Genomic DNA, 20,573 nt, shown 5'->3' with positions numbered 1-20,573 from the left:
CCCCCCTGCTTTTCTTTCATGCATTTTGTTATGGAAATGGTGACAGCTTTGAATTCCTTGTTACAAGTTAACCCAGCAGCAATCTGATAATGTGACCATCCAAGTTTCAGTTGTACAGCTGACCTTTGTGATGCCAGCATGGCTGCAACCTTTTTAGAATGACAGGTTAATCAGAAAGCTCAAAGCAGGTTCTGCAGTCGGGGAAATGCATTGTACAAAGTGTGAAATAAGATCCCAGGTTGGAGGGTGCAGAAACCACCCACTGCAGATCTGACAGGATAAAGTCTCAAAACCAGATCACCACCGATTTTAATTGCAGTAAACATCTCTTTATCCAATGTTGATACTGCAGAGTTCTCACACCACATACGTGGAACAGAGGCAAATTATGTAATAGGGCGGGCAACATCAATTTAATTTTTTTTGGCAATCTTGAAAGATTCCCTTAAGGCAACCCCCCGAAGATCATATCTTCAGGACAAAATGATTGCCTGCTGATAATTAAACTAACTCAAAGATCAAGCTTGTAGGTATACAGTATTGGGTATACTGATTTTACTCAACAATAAATTCTTTAGCAGTTGATAAAAAATGAAATGGGCTACAACTGTACAAAATACAAAGTTAGCCACCAAAGTCATAAGTCTGAGGGGCAAAGATTCCAAACTAGTTGGAAAATGTTAGTAGCTATTTGCTATGTAGATGGACTGATTGCTATAAGTCTCCAAGATAATCTAACATATTTTAATAAGCATTTCACACTGTAAAACTGACGTTTATTTAAAAAAAATCACAGGATAAACATAAAATATTACACACACACACACACACACACACCATCCTGGATCATAACACAGCTTGTGCAAAATTAGTGAACTCTACTGAATAAGCAGAGGGCAGCAATACTCTTACACTAACTGCATACAGATTCAACAGCACATACAGATTCAGGAGTGTGGTCTTTGAAGGGACTTAGAATTCCCCAGAGCCTTCCATTGTAAATGAACTGTCTCTGGTACTGAGCTGCTACAGACTAATAAAAATGCAAACTCTACTACTTTCATTAGAAAGGAGTGGACTACTCTTCACACACAAAAAAACACATGCATGGGAACCTTTTATATAAAGAAAAGCAAATTCCTCTGTAATTCAACATCCAAAAGGCATTTGATATCCCATGGTATCACCCGATGATACCAACAAAGGGTTAAAAGACCTTATAGATGTGTGCAAGGAACTAGAGGCAGTATTTCAGGTTAGGGCTCCGATGATTAGCAAACTGCACAAGCTTTGCTTTCGTATCTCATGACATCAGCTAGAGTCCACGCCTAGATGTACTGCCTTGTTGGAATCCGCCCCCACCCATCCAGGATCTTCCATTCCTATACAGTGAAAATTTATACTCCCATTAATTTTCTAAAGAGCATTTTCAACTAAACATTTGCCAGTTTGAAAGTGCAAAACAAAAAGTTTAAATACACTTTATCTTGCTCAACAGTACACGTGATTATTTTTAAAAAAAAGGCAGGTTCCTTTAGATTTAGTACAATTAAGGATTACCACCACGAGTCCTGCGTTGGAAAAAGCCAGCAGGCTGTCTGGAAACTTCTAAAAACGTAAAGCAGATACTAAAAAAACTTTTTTTAAAAACCCAGAAATCTGCATTAGTATGTGGAAGCATAGTTGTTCATAAATCAAAGAAAATGTCAGAAGCTCAACAGAAAAGTCTCCAGTAGGTGGGCACTGACTGGGATTTTCAACTAAAAAAAAGAGGAAAAAAAAGTTAAGAAGTTAATGGCTAGCGTTAGATTCGAATGTCTTTTATATTAGATTCTAATAAAATACATATAATAAATGTTAGGTGACCCCTGAAAGCTGGTGCCAACACTGGGACACTCACTCACCTTGTAGACGTTTTCGGTCATTCGGTGCACCTCATCCGTGCGAGACATGGTCTTCTCGGCACCAAGGCAGATCACAAATGCAATCTCAAACTTACTCCACGGCGCGAATAAAAAGGCTCCCTCGCCCCCTGAAACTTTTTTTTTCTCTTTGACAGTAATTCCCACCCACACACAGAGAGAGAGAACTTCGGTGATTCTCCCACTTCAACCACGCAACCGCCGACTCCAGCGCCCGTCGCCTAGGAACCCGGCTGAGGAGGACTTCCCCCCCCTTGCTTGACAACCTAACCTGACGGCTGGGCGGCGGAGGGGGATTGGCCCGGGCTGGCGGAATCCCCGCGCGGCCATTGGCCAATCTCAATGCCAATCACCGTCGTCCCCGCCCCCCCTCTCTCCAGTCGCGCTAGGTTGCCTCGGCACGGGCTGACGTCACGGCCACCCTCTCCAGGGGATCTGGCCAGCAGAAGCTTGGCAGCGCAGCAAAGATCAAAGAGGGATTTTCTTTTTAAAAATGTGTAGCTATACCTTAAAAGAAACGTAATTCACTTCCATAGCAACCAGTTAATACTGTGTTAGAAATCTCCTTTGCATTGTGCAGCAAATACGTAACATTGGCAGCTCAGCTGGGATTTTTTTCCACGCTCGTCATTATGCTATAGTTTTTTTGGAAGCATCCACTGAACATTCATGTAAAAGGGCAATTATTGCATATTAATCCAATGTGAGCTCATCTGGTGGGCACGATGAATCATTCTCAACCAGCGTTTGCTCAGATGCTCAGGGATGACTAGCCTAGCCTACTTTACATTAATGCTATTCCAAACTAATCACCATAATGAGTTACTGCCAATGCTTGATCCACAAAGCCTTGCCGCAGTTTGCAGCACTCTCCAAATCGTGATGTATAGCTTGCTATCGCTGCTGCAAATTTATACAAGGGTTTTCCCCCCTACTGTCAGTTACTCTTCTAATTGTCTTGATTCCCTGAATGCAAGAGTCCAGACATTTATCCTATTCCACGGCTCCCTCTTGAAGGAGACTCCCCTGTGTTTTGCTGACAAAATATGCACAATCTATGTAGCCTCTTTCCGATAGTCTTTTTCTGTTTAAAAAAATGCTGTACGTTTCAATGGATTTGCACTTACAATCTCTCTTTTAGGAAAATAAATGTTGAGGTTGGAAAATATAAGTAATAATAATATGTACAAGTCTCCCACGGTCCCATCAAACCCACGGTCCCATCTTTTTCAAATGCATCCCTGAGAAAGATGAGTATCTGCCTGACTGCGTCCCTCAGGGGTTTTAATATTCTGCCAGTTGCTGGCCACACAGCATGTGCAGTGGTGACATCAGGAATATTTTCTTCTAATACAAAGACGGTTTCTAAGGAATGAAGTGATGATTTTGTTTTAAGCCAGATGTTTTCAACCTATTGACTAATTAGGAAAATATTTGAAAAAAGGCAAAACTGAATTGCAATAACTAAAGGAAGTTTTCAACAGGAATTGAGCCACATGATTAAGTACCAAGCTATGATCATTATGCGAGCAGCAAATATTCCTTATCATATCTGGCAAGTTGTTCCTGTAACTTTACTTAAGGGCAAGGAGACTGGTCAGATTTGTGGTGCTTAGCCATGGTATTTACTTGAAGGATTCCGAACAAATTGTCTGTAAATTAATAAAACTTTAAAAGAACCTTAACAAATTAAATTAAAATTTTGTTGGCCAGGGTGATGATGCACTCCAGTCCCCGCTGCGCCCACCGGTGGCAGAAGGCCTCAAGCGTGCCGGCGGACACCGCGTACTCCATCGCCAGGGCCACCCGGGCGCGAACATGGCCACAGAAGAGAGGCAGGCAATTGGGCTGAACGACCCCCTCGACTGCCCGCTGCCTGGACCAGTTAATGGCTTTTTTGGCCAGGCCCAGGAGCAGTCCTACGAGGCGGTCCTCCGATCTGCCCGCTCCCCTCTGCACCGGGTGACCAAAGATCAGGAGCGTGGGACTGAAGTGCCACCAAAAATCGAGCAGCAACCCCTTCAAATAATGAAAGAGGGGCTGCAACCTCTCACATTCAGTGTATACATGGAACACGGACTCCTCCAGGCCGCAGAAAAGACAGGCGGCCTGGGAGTCCGTGAACTGACTTAAAACCGTATTGCACGGGACTGCTCCGTGCAACACCCTCCAAGCCAAGTCCCCAATAGAAAAAGGGAGGACTCCCACGTAGAGAGCCCTCCATTGGGGCAATTCTCGTGTAAAGGGTTTGTGCACAGAGGCTGGCATTGCGTGATTTCATGCTAGTGGATGCAGTGATTGGGGAAGCCCATCCCGAATGCCTGCTCAGTGCTACACAATTTCACGTACAGTTATGGTTACAAATCAATTGGTGGCCTTTTAGTTTCCCTTTTTTGCATGAATCCATTTTCTCCAAGGTTGCCTCTTGTTTAACAGGCCATGGTAGGTGTCCGTGTCCATATGCAGCAAGACCTGGACAACATTCAGACTTGGGCTGACAAGTGGCAAGTAACATTCGCACCACACAAGTGCCAGGCAATGACCATCTCCAACAAGCGAGACTCTAACCATCTCCCCATGACATTCAATGGCATTACCATCGCTGAATCCCCCACTATCAACATCCTGGGGGTTACCATTGATCAGAAACTGAACTGGACCAGCCATATAAATACTGTGGCTACAAGAGCAGGCCAGAGGCTGGGAATTCTGCGGCGAGTGTCTCACCTCCTGACTCCCCAAAGTCTTTCCACCATCTACAAGGCACAATTCAGGAGTGTGATGGAATACTCTCCACTTGCCTGGATGAGTGCAGCTCCAACAACACTCAAGAAGCTCGACACCATTCAGGATAAAGCAGCCCGCTTGATTGGCACTCCATCCACCACCTTCAACATTCACTCCCTCCACCACCGGCGCACTGTGGCTGCAGTGTGTACCATCTACAAGATGCACTGCAGCAACTCGCCAAAGCTCCTTCAACAGCACCTTCCAAACCCCCGACCTCTACCACTTAGAAGGACAAGGGCAGCAGACGCATGGGAACATCACCACCTACAAGTTCCCCTCCAAGCCACACACCATCCTGACTTGGACCTGTATCGCCGTTCCTTCACTGTTGCTGGGCCAAAATCCTGGAACTCCCTTCCTAACAGCATCGTGGGTGTACCTACACCATATGGACTGCAGCGGTTCAAGAAGGCAGCTCACCACCATCTTCTCAAGGGCAATTAGGGATGGGCACTAAATGCAGGCCTAGCCAGCGACGCCCACATCCCATCAATGAATAAAAAAAAACTAATGCAGCTTGTCAGTCAGCCAACTGCTGGGAGCTGACCAAATTGACTTGGATACACTCCGCACCTCCCCACAGCAACCCAGTGGAGTTGGGAAACCACTCCTTAGTGCCACATATTGGCAGGATAGGCGCACCAATGTCTGTGTTCTTGCTCAGGCCAACATCCCTAGCATCAAAGCTTTGACCACGCTCAATCAGCTCCGATAAACGGGTCACATTGTCTGCATGCCCGATACGAGACACCCAAAACAAGCGCTCTACTCGGAGCTCCAGCACGGCAAGAGAGTCCCAGATGGGCAGAGGAAACACTTCAAGGACACCCTCAAAGCCTCCTTGAAAAAGTGCAACATCCCCACCGACACCTGGGAATCCCTGGCCCAAGACCGCACAAAGTGGAGGAGAAGCATCCGGGAAGGCGCCGAACACCATGAGTCTCTTCGCCAGGAGCAAGCAGAAGCCAAGCGCAAGGAGCGCACGTCAACCCAAGCACCCCACCCACCCGCCCCTTCAACCACTGTCTGCCCCACCTGTGACAGAGACTGTGGGTCCCGCATTGGACTCATCAGTCACCTGCGAACTCATTTTTAATGTGGAAGCAAGTCATCCTCGGTTCCGAGGGACTGCCTAAGAAGAAGAATATTGGCACTTCAATGTACTGCAATTTTATGTGACCCATGTTTTTATTTTTACTCATTTTCTCCAGTTCAGATTTCTACATCTAAGTTTCCTTTACTACGACAACAGCAGCAGCAGCTGGCATTTATATCGTGCCTTTAATGTAGAAAAACATCCCAAGGCACTTCAGAGAAGCGTATGGAGACAGAAATGGGTGCTGAGCCGAAGAGTTATCTCCGGTGTCCTGGCCAATATTTATCCCTCAATCAACATCACTAAAAACAGATTATCTGGTCATTATCACATTGCTTTTTGTGGGATCTTGCTGTACACAAATTGGCTGCCGCGTTTTCTACATTTACAACAGCGACTACACTTCAAAAAGTACTTAATTGGCTGTAAAGCGCTTTGGGATGCCCGGTGGTCGTGAAAGGCGCTATATAAATGCAAGTATTTCTTTTAGTTTTATTTTTTTTTAATTCCTGGTACTAATGAAAAACAACCAAAGAATTGACATAAAGATGGTTTTGAATTAACATATTTTTAGAATAGTCTTAAACAAGAGGTTGCTTTGATGTTGATTGTTGATCAGTTTGAGAGTTCAGTAGGTTAGTGTCTACTAGATTATCAAGTCAGGCTGTATAATAAGGATGTTATAGTCTCAGGATAAGGGTCATCATCTCAGGATAAGGGGTCGGCCATTTAGGACTGAGATGAGGAGAAATTTCTTCACTCAGAGGGTTGTGAATCTTTGGAATTCTCTACCCCAGAGGGCTGTGGAGGCTCAGTCGTTGAGTATATTCAAGACAGAGATCGATAGATTTTTGGATACTAAGGGAATCAAACGATAGGGGGATCGAGCGGGAAAGTGGAGTTGAGGTAGGATCAACCATGATCTTATTGATTGGCGGAGCAGGCTTGAGAGGCTGTATGGCCTTCTCCTGCTCCTAATTCTTATGATATGCGCATTTGGTTTCTTTTAAATTTTGAAATGTAATAATTTTAAAAAGAGTATACCTAATTGAATATGCCGACTGTACCTTTAAAACAAAATCGTTATGCTGCTGCAGTTTCATAGAGTATCCTAACCTGTACAGTTCTGTATTTTATTTTTCTACCACCATGTGGTCAAAGGTTATATTACAGGTAACATACCCACCAAGCTACATTATACTGCTATGGTAGCAGTAAGTTGCCTGTATTATAACCAGAATAAACAGGTACAATTACGACAACTGTAAACAATTAGTTCAATACTTTAATAGAAGGGTGTTTATATGAATATTTAAATTAATCTAGAATACAGGTAGTCAATGCTAAGTAATCGGCTTATATACATTATATTATGCTATTTAAATCACTGATCAATAGTCCAAGGTGGCACCAGGAGAACAGAAAATAAGTACAGTAATACATAGAATCAGAATCATACAGCATGGAAGGAGGCCATTCGGCCCATCCTGCCTGTACCGGCTCTTTGAAAGAGCTCTCCAATTAGTCCCGCTCCCCCTGCTCTTTCCCCATATTTTTCCCCGTCAAGTATTTATACAATTTCCTTTTGAATGTTACTATTGAATCTGCTTCTACCACCCTTTCAGGCAGTGCATTACAGATCATAACGACTCGCTGCATAAAAAAAATTATTCTTCATCTCGCCTCTGGTTCTTTTGCCCATTATGTTAAATCTGTGTCCTCTGGTTACCGACCCTCCTGCCAGTGGAAACAGTTTCTCCCTATTTACTCCATCAAAACCCTTCATAATTTTGAACAGCTCTATTAAATCTCCTCTCTCTGCTATAAGGAGAACAATCCCAGTTGCTCTAGTCTCTCCACATAACTGAAGTCCCCGGTACCATTCTAGTAAATCTCCTCTGCACCCTCTCCAAGTGTGGTGCCCAGAATTGGACACAATACTCCAGCTGAGGCCCAACTAGTGATTTATAAAGGTTTAGCACAACTAAGGATCTCGTATGCTTCTTAACAGCCTTCTCAACTTGTCCTGCCACCTTAAAAGATTTTTTTTGGTCCATTTTGACCTATTGTATATAAATAAATAGATAGCCTTTTCAGACACTGCAACAATTAGAGTCTATGATGATTTTATGAGTGGGTAAACAAATGTTCTTTTAAGAGCTTGTTAAATCTCCGCTTTACTGAACTAGGACAGTGATGTTAAAAAAAAATTGCATCATCAAATCTCCACCTAGAAGGACAAAAGTGACAGAAGGTGTCATCGACAGAGCTATCAAGTGGCACTTACTCACTAATAACCTGCTCACATTTGCCCAGTTTGGGTTCCGCCAGGACCACTCGGCTCCAGACCTCATTACAGCCTTGGTCCAATATGGACAAAAGAGCTGAATTCCAGAGGTGAGGCGAGAGTGACTGCCCTTGACATCAAGGCAGCATTTGACCGAGTGTGGCATCAAGGAGCCCTAGTAAAACTGAAGTCAATGGGAATCAGGGGGAAAACTCTCCACTGGCTGAAGTCATAACTAGCACAAAGGAAGATGGTTGTGGTGGTTGGAGGTCAATCATCAAAGTCCCAGGACATCGCTGCAGGAGTTCCTCACGGCAATGTCCTAGGCTGCTTCATCAATGATCTTCCCTCCATCATAAGTTCAAAAATGGGGTTGTTTGCTGATAACTGCACAGTGTTCAGTACCATTCGCAACTCCTCAGTTAATGAAGCAGTCCATGCCCGCATGCAACAAGACTTGGACAACATTCAGGCTTGGGCTGATAAGTGGCAAGTAACATTCGCACCACACAAGTGCCAGGCAATGACTATCTCCAACAAGTGAGAGTCTAACCACCACCCCTTGGCATTCAACGGCATTACCATCGCTGAATCCCCCACCATCAACATCCTGGGGGTCACCATTGACCAGAAACTTAACTGGACCAGCCACATAAATACTGTGGCAACAAGAGCAGGTCAGAGGCTAGGTATTCTGCGGTGAGTGTCTCACCTCCTGACTCCCCAAAGCCTTTCCACCATCTACAAGGCACAAGTAAGGAGTGTGATGGAATACTCTCCACTTGCCTGGAAGAGTGCAGCTCCAACAACACTCAAGAAGCTCGACACCATCCAGGACAAAGCCGCCCACTTGATTGGCACCCCATCCACCACCTTAAACATTCACTCCCTCCACCACCAGCATACCGTGGCTGCAGTGTGTACCATCTACAAGATGCACTGCAGCAACTCGCCAAGGCTTCTTCGGCAGTACCTCCCAAACCCGCGACCTCTTCCACCTAGAAGGACAACGGCAGCAGGCGCATGGGAACACCACCACCTCCAAGTTCCCGTCCAAGTCACACTCCATCCTGACTTGGAAATATATTGCCGATCCTTCATCGTCGCTGGGTCAAAATCCTGGAACTCCCTCCCTAACAGCACTGTGGGAGTACCTTCACCACACAGACTGCAGCGGTTCAAGGAGACGGCTCACCCCCACCTTCTCAAGGGCAATTAGGGATGGGCAATAAATGCTGGCCTTGCCAGCGACGCCCACATCCCACGAACAAATACTTTTAAAAAATGATTACGATCATTTTGTGCTTGGAAACTTCAGCACATTTCTAAGCCTAAAACATTCAGTGACCTAAACACAGGAAAGCATCTAGTCAGAAGCAGGAGTAATTATGTTCAGATTTTAGAAGCAAAGTTTAAAAAAATCAACAATAGTATTGTTACACCAAAAACAATGGTGAGGTAGTGGACAAAATTTATGTGAAGATGGACAACCCCTTTGCTCTAAGTGGCCTAAAGTTGGTGACCTTTGCACAGTCATAGTTGTTTGTATTTTCTTTATGTAGTGACTGAATAGGGAATTCTTTTTCCTCCCAAAAAGAGCTGATGTCAAGTGTAATTATAGATTGACATAACTAATGCTTAATTCTAGGTGGGGACAATTTGGCTTTGCCCTTCTAGTCAATCAAGCAACCCAAAGCTTGACTGTGCACAGCGAGTAAACAAAAGGACATCCAAAACGAGTCTTGATGCGTACGATAGCAAAATACCGCGGATGCTGGAAATCCAAAATAACAACAGAAAATGCTGGAAAAACTCAGCAGGCTAGGCAACATCCATGGAGAGAGAAATAGAGTCAACGTTTCAGGTCGAAACCCTTTGGAGAGAGAAATAGAGTCAACGTTTCAGGTCGAAACCCTTCGTGACGAAGGGTTTCGACCTGAAACGTTGACTCTATTTCTCTCTCCACGGATGTTGCCTGGCCTGCTGAGTTTTCCCAGCATATGATGCGTAAACTGAAATAACACGCATAGTCTTGAAGAGCACTTTGGACTTGGCCAACACCATCAACAGGGTGGAAACAGATACAGATGGCCAATAAAAAACCAAAAACCAAAGAGAAAAGTTAAATTACATATTGTACTCATTGCACTGTTGGTGTGCTTTCCGCATGGTGGAGTGTGACAAGCAGAGTGTCCCAAAACCTGAAGCCTCCTATTCCAATTCTATTTTTATAAATGTTCCTGTGATTATAATGGATTATTTTGCACTCATGTCTATTTTTTTCTGCAATTTTCTTCACTTCAGCAAGTTGCTGTGTGCCTTATCAGTGGAGTGCTTGTGTCACGTGGGGCGTGTTGTTGATTTGTCTGTTGTCAGCAGTAGACCAGCAGTGGAATCCAGATTTTGAAGAATTTCTCCCGATTGTGACACAGTGAATACATAACTTTTTCAGACTGGGCTACTTTCCATAGTGATTCAACATATGCCAACAGACTGGGGGGAGGGGAACCTTGCTACTGTCACTTCAGTAGGATGCATTGTCGGGCCACAGTTAGGAGAAAGACAGGAGTTACTGGTATTTTGGATCCCGGGGAGTCATTGTGTGAAAATGCAAAAGCCGTGGCTCAGTGGGTCGCACTCTCGCCTCTGGATTAGAAGGTTGTGGGTTCAAATCCCACTCCAGAGACTTAAGCACAAAAATCTTGCCTAACACTCCAGTGCAGTGCTGAGGGAGTGCTGCACTGTCGGAGGTGCCGTCTTTCGGATGAGACGTTAAACCGAGGCTCCGTCTGCTCTCTCCGGTGGACGTAAAAGATCCCATGGCACTATTTCTAAGAGGAGCAGGACAGTTATCCCTGGTGTCCTGGCCAATATTTATCCCTCAATCAACATCACTAAAACAGATTATCTGGTCATTATCACATTGCTGTTTGTGGGAACTTGCTGTGCACAAATTGGCTGCCGCGTTTCCTACATTTACAACAATGACTACACTTCAAAAAGTACTTCATTGGCTATAAAGTGCTTTGGGATGTCCGGTGATCATGAAAGGCGCTGTATAAATGCAATGTCTTTCTTTTTTGAAGATTGGGTGGCAGATCTGGCTCAACAATGTGGTAGTTCATTCTTTTCATTTTAAAATTTTTGCACAGCGCATGTTGGCAATAGGCCTGCCTATTGGGGCATGTCCAAAGGATATGCATTAGTGTGTTGCCCCTGCCATACCCACGCCAGTGGTCACTTCAGGATTCCATTTATGCAAGGGCAAGGATGTGTTGTGAGGGTTATTGTTTATCTTAACTTGTTCCTGTTTCAGCTCGTTCACCTGTGTACAGGTGGATTCCCATTCACCTTCAATTAATGTTCTTTGTAGGCCTCTTTCTTTTAGTTATTTTTGCTGTTTCTATTTTCTGCATACATTGGAATAAAGATTGTGTAGCCTCATGAAACTAGTTTGGTTGTACAGCATTGTAGTAGATGTCATTTCTGGGTATATTGGTGTTTGTGGTTCAGGCTGTTATATAGTTGATGTTTACTGTCACCGTGCCATAACTCAAAGCCCTCACCTATGATTCCTGGCAGGATATCAGTGTGGTACCAGATAGGCTGCTACGAAAGTGATGGTACATGACTCTCCAGATTCATAAGGTGAATAGAAGGAAATAGAAATGTTGCACAATCGGAATAAGTTGTCAAAATTCTTGCTCCATTACTACCCATGGGTGGAGTCCCAGACCATTAGCCCAGGACAACAATAAGAACAACTTACATTTATATAGCGCCTTTAACATAGTAAAATGTCCCAAGGCGCTTCACAGGAGCGATTATCAAACAAACAAAATTTGACACCGAGCCACATAAGGAGAAATTAGGACAGGTGACCAAAAGCTTGGTCAAAGAGGCAGGTTTTAAGGAGTGTTTTAAAGGAGGCGAGGTAGAGAGGCAGAGAGGTTTAGGGAGGGAATTCCAACGCTTAGGGGCTTGGCAGCTGAAGACACAGCCAGCAATGATGGAGCAAAGAAAATCTGGGATGCACAAGATGCCAGAATTGGAGGAGCGCAGAGATCTCGGAGGATTGTTGGGCTGGAGGAGGTTACGACGATAGGGAGGGGTGAGGCCCTGGAGGGATTTGAAAACAAGGATGAGAATTTTTCTGCTCATCCAAAACTGGATGTCGAAGAAGCAGTCTGACAAATCAGAGGCAGTGGAGGGGTCGAGAGGTGGTGGTGAGGTGGAGCTGGGTGTCGTTAGCATACATGTGGAAACTGGCGCCGTGTTTTCGGATGATGTCGCGAAGGGGCAGCATGTAGATGAGAAATAGGAGGGGGCCAAGGATAGATCCTTGGGTGATTCGGGAGGTAACTATTGCATGGGTTTGTGCCACCTATGGGTAGCAGCACTTCAGCCTCTTGAGCAGCTGTAGCCTTGATAGTGATCCTAAGTTTTTTTTACGCTTCCACAGGAGGAATTTGTTGATTAGTTTGTCTGGGTCAATGAGGTGCATTAGGAGAATCCTGACAGCATCTGGCATAATTTAAATAGCTTAATAGAATTTTAATTTTAACAACACGGATTTTTCCTAGTAGGTTGTAAAAGCTGTCTAAAATGGGGTGTATCTACCTACAGTTGACTTTGCCAAGGATTTACTGTTCAGGAATTATTTTAACTCGGTTATTTAAACCCAATGAGAGATCATCTGAAGGGGAATGACTGGGGACACTGTACCCACATGGGATGATTAAAACCAAATCAATTCTCTGTGGCCGGCTGCCTGAGCAAGCTTGGGTCTGCGGTACTCCAGACCCAAGCCAGCCATCCTTGCTCATTAATGGGTCTCGGATGGGTAAAATTATCACTGAGCAGAAATTCTTCCCACCTGGCTCCAGCCCTAACAGGTCAGTCCTGGTCAGACAAGCGGCAGGGCTCTCCTCTGGTAAGCTGTTCCACTTAAGCTGGTTAAACTCCAGCAGAACCCCTGCTCACGCATGAGGGCCGCTAATATTTGGCTCTTGCCCGCCTGAGATCTGTGTTCAACACAGTCAGACAAACTGAAAAGTTATTATGGAGAGTTTTGAGTAGCTTAGTTCGGAAGCTCTTCAGCATTGTGATGTGTTTCAGATATCTGGTTGACCAAGAAACAAAAACACCCAGTGGAATAGCTTTTGTTAATGTGCGGTTACTGTGCATTCTAAGTGGGGTGCTAGATATTTCAGTGCAAGTTCCCATGTTGTGGAAAGAGACAAAGTGGGAGAGTGGGTGCTTACGGTATAGAGAAGATAATCTGCTTACAGTAAGACTTTGTGTTTTGGCCCTGCTCTTTTGGTCCCCTGTATTTTTGGATTGATACAGATTTTTATGGGGAGTTATTCTATGGTTAGGACAAAGAGTGTTTATAGACCATTTGGTGATGAGATGCAAACGTGCTGTAAGATCCTGCAGTCTGCTGCAGCAGTCACTTCCGTTGGGTCATTCCTCCAGCTGTTAGAGATGTTAGGCCTTCAGCCACCTCAGGGAAGCCTTCGCCCCCTAACTGCCTGTTTTCCTCTCTGTCGTTTGTTTTTATACGTTATTTCAATGAGCTGGTGGATACCTGGTGTCAATCATTTTTAGCCATCCCATTGTCCAATTACAAGGGAGAGGCTACCTATGACCGCCCCTTCCCAGCCTCATGAGGCCATTTTCCTCCTTATCTCAGATCTAATGGTCTTGTTGCCCTCTTGTGGACAGCTTGTTTATCCGAGAGCTCCTTGCTGCATCCCTTATCAGGCCTAGCTATGCCCACGCGAAGGCCTGTTTCTGTGTTCTGACCTCATAATTCAGCTCTCTGTACAGCTATTTTTCTGACATGACTGGAATCTTTCTGTGTCATCAACTTAGGCAAACTGCTGATCTACGGAACTCGTAACAGACTATTATTTCTTTCAGTCCACGATTTCTTAGTGTCTTCTACCTGTGCCCACCAACTCTTCTCTGAACAAGCTCTGTTTGACTCCTGAATGCTATTTGAGAATGCAGGGAAAGCAGCAATGGTACCGGTACATAAACTCATGCATTGTTGAAATTGATTTCCGCCGTGAAAATAACTAACACTGGGTAACAAATGTTTTTCCGTGTAGAATTCCCTAGCTCCTACCTATACACTTTCAGCATGCCCATTCCACAGATTGAGGTTTTCTGTTTGCTTAGCTTGTGAATGCTGATCAGAGCTAAGTTTTGGGGGGGGGGGGGGTTTCCATTCCCGCCCCTTGTTTATTGTCCTTTATAAACTCCCTGTGGCAATGAACTCTGCTCAATACCTCTCCATGGTACCCGAGATTGGGAATTTGTGAAGAATAATGGGCACAATCTCACCCCCAGTCCTTTCTGTAGAACTATAGATTGAAGCTTCAGTATCTCATGAATGTTATTTCTGATTTATCTAAAATGCTGCTTTTCAAATTTATTGCAACATAAGCTGGAAGACCGTTTTATAAGATACCACAGTGTCTTAGCTTTATCTATGTCTGACGTAGTTTTACTTCATTGTTGAAGCATACAAGAACATAAGAATCCGCGGCACGAGAAAAGGCCAGTCAGCCCATCAAGCCCTCCTGCAGACTATGTACTTTCTACCCCATTATGAGCTGAACCCCACCTATCCAATCTCATACCCTGCATCTCTCCCAGACCCAAAGGCAGGCAAGCAAGCAAAGCTTTGGCGCCTGCAGATAGATAGCGATTCACCCAAAGTTGACTGCTTATCTGCAGCTTTTGTTGGGGGTGGGGTTGATTTGTAAAAAGGCTCATTCACTGCTGAATTAGGAGTGGGCCTTTGGCGCAGTGGTAGCATTCCCTGCCGCTGGGCCAGAAGGCACAGGGTTCCGAACCCCACTCCAGACAGTCCCGGCGAGTGGAGTCGGAGCTCCGGCTTTGAATTCTGGGTTGACATCCAGTGGGATACTTGCGTCCGGTGGGTGTGGGCTGTGGGAGCCCATAAAACCCTCCCGCCATATAGGACTAACCACCCTATCGGCTGGTATGAAGATGGTTACGGTCACGGAAGGAGGGTTAACCCGGCCAGTCAGACTGTTAATCAGCCTGCAAACCCTTCCACTACTTCACACTGTTCCCCAAAGGGAACAGCGAGAAGACACGAAAAGAAGACAACTGCTGAATTCAATATTGTAATTTCTTTTGAAAATATTTTAACAGGTGAAATCAAAAAGAGAGAAGTAAATTTAGTGAAATGTTTTTCTAAAGATTTGGTTGTCAAGTATAGCCAAAAATGTTCCTGACATAGCAACTTTCTGATCTAGATGTTGGTTTAAATTGACTGTAGGAGTTCCCATTATATACGAATTACTGTCAAATTTAACAGCAATTTTCATGCTGTGGACTGACATCCCTTGGAAACTTGATTGGGACGACCCAGATTATATCACTTAGCACGACTAATAGTTGATCTCTCACGGCAGTACGCATGACGAATCAAGACCAAGTGTATCACATGAAGTCAGATAAGCAGGCAGGGAATAATTCAACCAGTACGGGTGATTCAGTCCCCATTTTAAAGTCATACATTCTATCCTTATTTTTGTATTTTTTATCATAAATTCCTATGGCCACAGTTATAATGGAAACTGTAAACTTGTTATGCTGTAGTGCTGCAGTGCCTCCAGTGGAGGGGGTTGTAATTATAGATTGACAAGCTTTACCTAGGCTGACTTCAAACACAGATTCCCACATCGATAAGGAAGTCCTTTCAATCTAACGTGATACAAAATAATTTTTAATAGGAAAGATACTTTTAATAAAATGATACAGCATTAAAAGTTAGAGAGGTACAATTATTGATATGAAACGTATAAAGAAGACACCTACACACTTACTGATGGCCTAAAACTTAAGATGTTTTGCTAACTGGTTTCTGCTTTTGCAATTTAAGTTTGAATATAATCTATGGCAACATTTATATGCAAGCCAACTCCCTTTCTTCATTCTACTAGGAATGACAGTTTCAGTATAGGGATTTTTCCCATATGTCCTATTAATTAATTATACCCTGGCATTGCACCATAGCTTGCAAAGCTTGACTGGAGGAAACCTACTCCTGCTGTTATTTGCAGCCTCCGCATTTTGCACTGTCACTTAGACTTGAAGAGTACAGACGCTGAAATGTTACAATGCAGCATTCAGCTGTGAAATAGGAACATCATTAAAATATTCTAGCCAGAGCTTTACTGAAAATTTTATATTCAGTCCTCAACTGCAACATAGATTTTTTTTAAAAATAGAAATGTTCATTTCCTTTGGGGATGTGGCTGGTCTCTACGTGGTACCTGCTTCCAATGGCACGCTTGAGCTTGGAAACTAGGTATGGATGACATCGGAAACAATATTGTACTACTCAGTGGCATGGTGTGTTAGACTCACGGTCTTCCATAAAGAAAAGAAAGACTTGCATTTATGTAGCACCTTTCATGACCTCAGGACATGGCAATGCGTTTTACAGCCAATGAAGCACTTTTGAAGTGTAGTCACTCTTGTAGGAAACGCGACAGCCAATTTACACACAGCAAGCTCCCACAAACAGCAACGTGATAATGACCAGTTAATCTGGGTTTTTTTTTGTGATTCTGAGCGAGGGATAAATATTGGCCAGGACACAGGGGATAACTCCCCTGCTCTTCTTCGAAAGCTTGCAAGATCACATTTCGTTGTTCATGTACTTGTGCATTGTACAATGACAATAAAGTTGAATTATTATTATTATTAAATAGTGCCGTGGGATCTTTTATGTCCACCTGAGAGAGCAGACGGGGCCTCGGTTTAATGTCCCATCTGACAGAGCAGCACTCCCTCAGCACTGCACTGGAGTGTCAGCCTAGATTTTTGTGCTCAAGTCTCTGGAGTGGGACTTGAACCCACGACCTTCTGACTGAGAGGTGAGAGTGCTACCACCTGAGCCACGGCTGACACACTGGGAAAACTGTGGGCTTTAAATACTGTAATTGTTTAAAAAGGGATGTATACTTTTAAATGTAAATGAACATTCCTCATTTTATGTGTATTTTGTTATATGCATATTGAGTTGGGGATTCAATCCCCTAATCCTGCCTCCCTCTAGCTGTGGGTGACAGGTGCAGTCGTGAGCCTATCACTATATCACTCTCTGCCTGGAAAACACCAGGTGGGTGTAGGTGGGTGGGAATGTGTGGTCGCAGTCTGCTCAGCGTGCCTACATACAAAGTCACAACACTAGCAGCAGCGTTACGCCACTTGTAATTAATATTTTATTATATATTAACTCTATATCTTATTTGGCAGATTGCTGTTGTGTCCCAATACTACTGATCCTACTATGAACAATGCCTAAGGCACACGCACTTGTGCACTGCTAATGTCTGTTTATTTTGATCTTCACACCAACCTGGGATTACACCTGACTCCCTGAACCATGTGATCTTGTAGATCCACCAAGTAACACAGAAATGAGAACACAATAGCAAGGAGATAATTAAGACAGCAAATACATAACTTAGTCCCAATTAGTAGCATAATCAGTTCACTATCAAAGTATTACCTGTGGTCAATTGGCTGCATGCTTACTTCTAAACCAGAAGCCCCACTCCAGGTCTCAAGAGCATAATCTCAGCTGACAATGCACAAGTGAGAAAGCTGCCACCTTTGAAATAAGATAGCTGCCGATCTGGGTTGGATGTTAAAGATCCCAGCAATATATGAAGAACAACGGCGAGTTCGCCCGTTTTCCTACCCAACACTCCTCCCTTAGCCCAAAACAGCTTAACTGGTCATTCATTTCATTTGTTAGCTGTGGAGTCTTGCTGTGTATAAACTGACTGCACTGTTTGCCTACTTAACCACAGTAGCTACACTTCAAAAAGGTAATTCACTATATATGAAAAGCTTTGGGGTACAATGGGTTACTATATAAATGCAAGTTTTATATGTCTGCACTAACATAAAACGCACTCATGTATATATTCTTCGCAGTTAAATGTAGCTTCAGAAGGCAGCAGGTGGTAAGAAAATGTCATAAGCGCACAACACGAGGCTGCGCACGAGATTCTCTCAGGGTTTGTGCCACCTGCCACTTTCATGGAAAACTTCACCTTTCAAGTCCACTTATGTGCAGATGAGAATACCATGAATATTGCAACGCTGAGGCACAACAGAAGTGCTTCCTCTATCAGACACGTGTGACTTGGGAGGCTTCAACTTTTCCTTTAAACATTCAAGCACATCCTGAAAACCTTTTTTTAAATTAGATGTAAAGTATATGGCCAGTGAACGACTCCGAATATCAGATAGAAACTCACTTCACTCTGCAAAGAAGGAGCTTCCAAAACACCATGTATAATTGGTACAAAACACAAGCGACATTCTTTAAATAAAATGGGTTTTTTTTAATCTGTAGAAGATTTAAAAATATCAGGAGGAGCTCAATAGAAGCTTTGTAAAAAATAAAACACCTAATTCTCACACTTCAAAAAAAAAATGCAGTAATTTGTTCATTACAGGACATAAAATGTTGTCACATTATCCCTTAGAGTCCTTACCATCAATGTTTTCATCATGGAATTTGCTAATTAATGATGGCTGCTGGAATATGGACAAAGAAGTATTATAATCAAATTGCTCTTCAAAGTACTGAATGTCCTCTTTCGCTTTCAATGTGTTCTCAACAATCTTTTTATCCTGGGCTAAAAGGATTTGCTGTAAATCTCTCAGGTAGATCTTATCACGTTAGTAGTGGTGCGTTACTGGATTTACTGCACAAGCATGAGAATACACTCTGAAGTCTTTCTCAGGAGTAATGTAAGCCCAGGAATAAATCACTATCAGAACAATATTCTTCTGCATTCATTAGTAAATGACTGCAATGGAACTGAATATCAGGTGCTGCGTTTAACGGGCGCCCGATCCGATACCGCCCGCCTTGTGCCACCGCCCGAGACGAATTTCAAGGCCGTACAATCTTACAGCACAGAAGGAGGCCACTGAGCCCATCACGCCATGGCCGGCTCTTTGAAAGAGCTGTCCAATTTAGTCCCACACCCCAGCCTTCTCCCCATAACCCTGCAAATTAGTCCTCTTCAAGTACATATCCAATTGCCTTTTGGAAGTTCCCATGGAATCTGATTCCACCACCCTTTCAGGTAGCGTGTTCCAGATCACAACAACCCTCTGACAGGAATCTTGTCATTCATGTGGAAATGACTTATGGAATATTACTGGGCGGCCTGCTGGTGGCGCTGTCCAGGGAGAGTATAAATACTCGGGCATGGGCCCAGCTTGCTCAGGACATTCTTTAACAGGAACTAGTGAAGGACACAACTAGACCTACATGTTGTAAAACAGTTGATTAAAGCTTTAACGCTTAGACCAAGTGCCTAGTAGTTTTCTTACGTCACCCTCCGTGTGAAGAAATTGCTCTTCATTTCCCCTCTAGTTCTTTTGCCAATTATTTTAAATCAGCGACCTCTGGTTACCGACCCACTTGCCAGAAGAAACAGTTTCTCCCTACTTGCTCTATCAAACCCCTCATAGTTTTGAATACCTCTATTAGGTCTCCCCTTAACCTTCTCTGCTCTAAGGAAAACAATCCCAGCTTCTCCAATCTCTCCACATAACTGAACTCCCTCATCTCTGGTATCATCCTGGTAAACCTCCTCTGTACCCTCTCTAGGGACTTGGCATCCTTCCTAAAGTGTGCTGCCCAGAATTGTACACAATACTCCAGCTTAGGCCTAACTAGAGCTTTGTAAAGGTTTAGCATGACTTCCTTGTTTTTGTATTCAATGCCCCTATTTACAAAGCCAAGTATCCCAAACGCTTTCTTAACTGCCTTCTCAACTTGCCCTGCCATCTTTAAAGATTTTTGAATATGCACCTCCCTCAAAATAATACCATTTAGATTATATTGCCTCCCCATGTTGTTTCTCCCAAAGTGCATCACCACATTTATCCGCATTAAATTGCATCTGCCATTTCACCAGTCTGTCTATCCAAGTCCTCCTGAAGTCTGCTACTGTCGTGCTCACTATTTACTACGTTGCCAAGTTTTGTATCATCTGCAAACTTTGAAATTGTGCTCCCTATACCCAAGTCCAGGTCATTTATATGTAACAAGAAAAGCAATGGTCCAAATACCGACTCCTGGGGGACCCCACTGCATACTTCTCTCCAGTCAGAAAAACATCTGTTCACCACTACTCTCCGCCTCCTTTCCCTTAGCCAATTTTGTACCTTTAATACCACGTGCTTCTATTTTCTGAGTAAGTCTGTTATGAGGTACTTTATCAAATGCCTTTTGAAAGTCCGTACATACAACATCTACTGGACTACCTTCATCAACCCTCTGTGTTAGTTCATCAAAGAACACAATCAGGTCAGTCAGACATGATTTGCCTTTAACAGATCCATGCTGACTGTCCCTTATTAACCCATGCCTCTCCAAGTGAGGATTAATTTTGTC

At 43.7% G+C, this 20,573-nt stretch overlaps 1 protein-coding gene across 5 annotated transcripts in view; it reads right to left on the bottom strand.

The window, feature by feature from the left end:
* LOC147102900 (BAR/IMD domain-containing adapter protein 2-like) overlaps positions 1 to 2,180 on the bottom strand; it is a 101,503-nt gene extending 99,323 nt beyond the window's left edge. For all 5 annotated transcript variants that reach the window (XM_085963812.1, XM_085963811.1, XM_085963815.1 and 2 more), the window contains exon 1: positions 1,905 to 2,180. In XM_085963812.1, the coding sequence (XP_085819938.1) occupies positions 1,905 to 1,952 (48 nt within the window). In that variant the 5' untranslated portion in view covers positions 1,953 to 2,180. The remainder of the gene's footprint in view (positions 1 to 1,904) is intronic.
* Positions 2,181 to 20,573: the final 18,393 nt, after the last annotated feature.

This window comes from Somniosus microcephalus, chromosome 21 (assembly GCF_052327205.1).
Source record: "Somniosus microcephalus isolate GS21.2 chromosome 21, FLI_Smic_1.0, whole genome shotgun sequence".
Classification (NCBI taxonomy): Eukaryota; Metazoa; Chordata; class Chondrichthyes; order Squaliformes; family Somniosidae; genus Somniosus; species Somniosus microcephalus.
The sequence above is the reverse complement of the archived record's forward strand: the minus strand, read 5'-3'. Positions and strand labels throughout refer to the sequence as shown.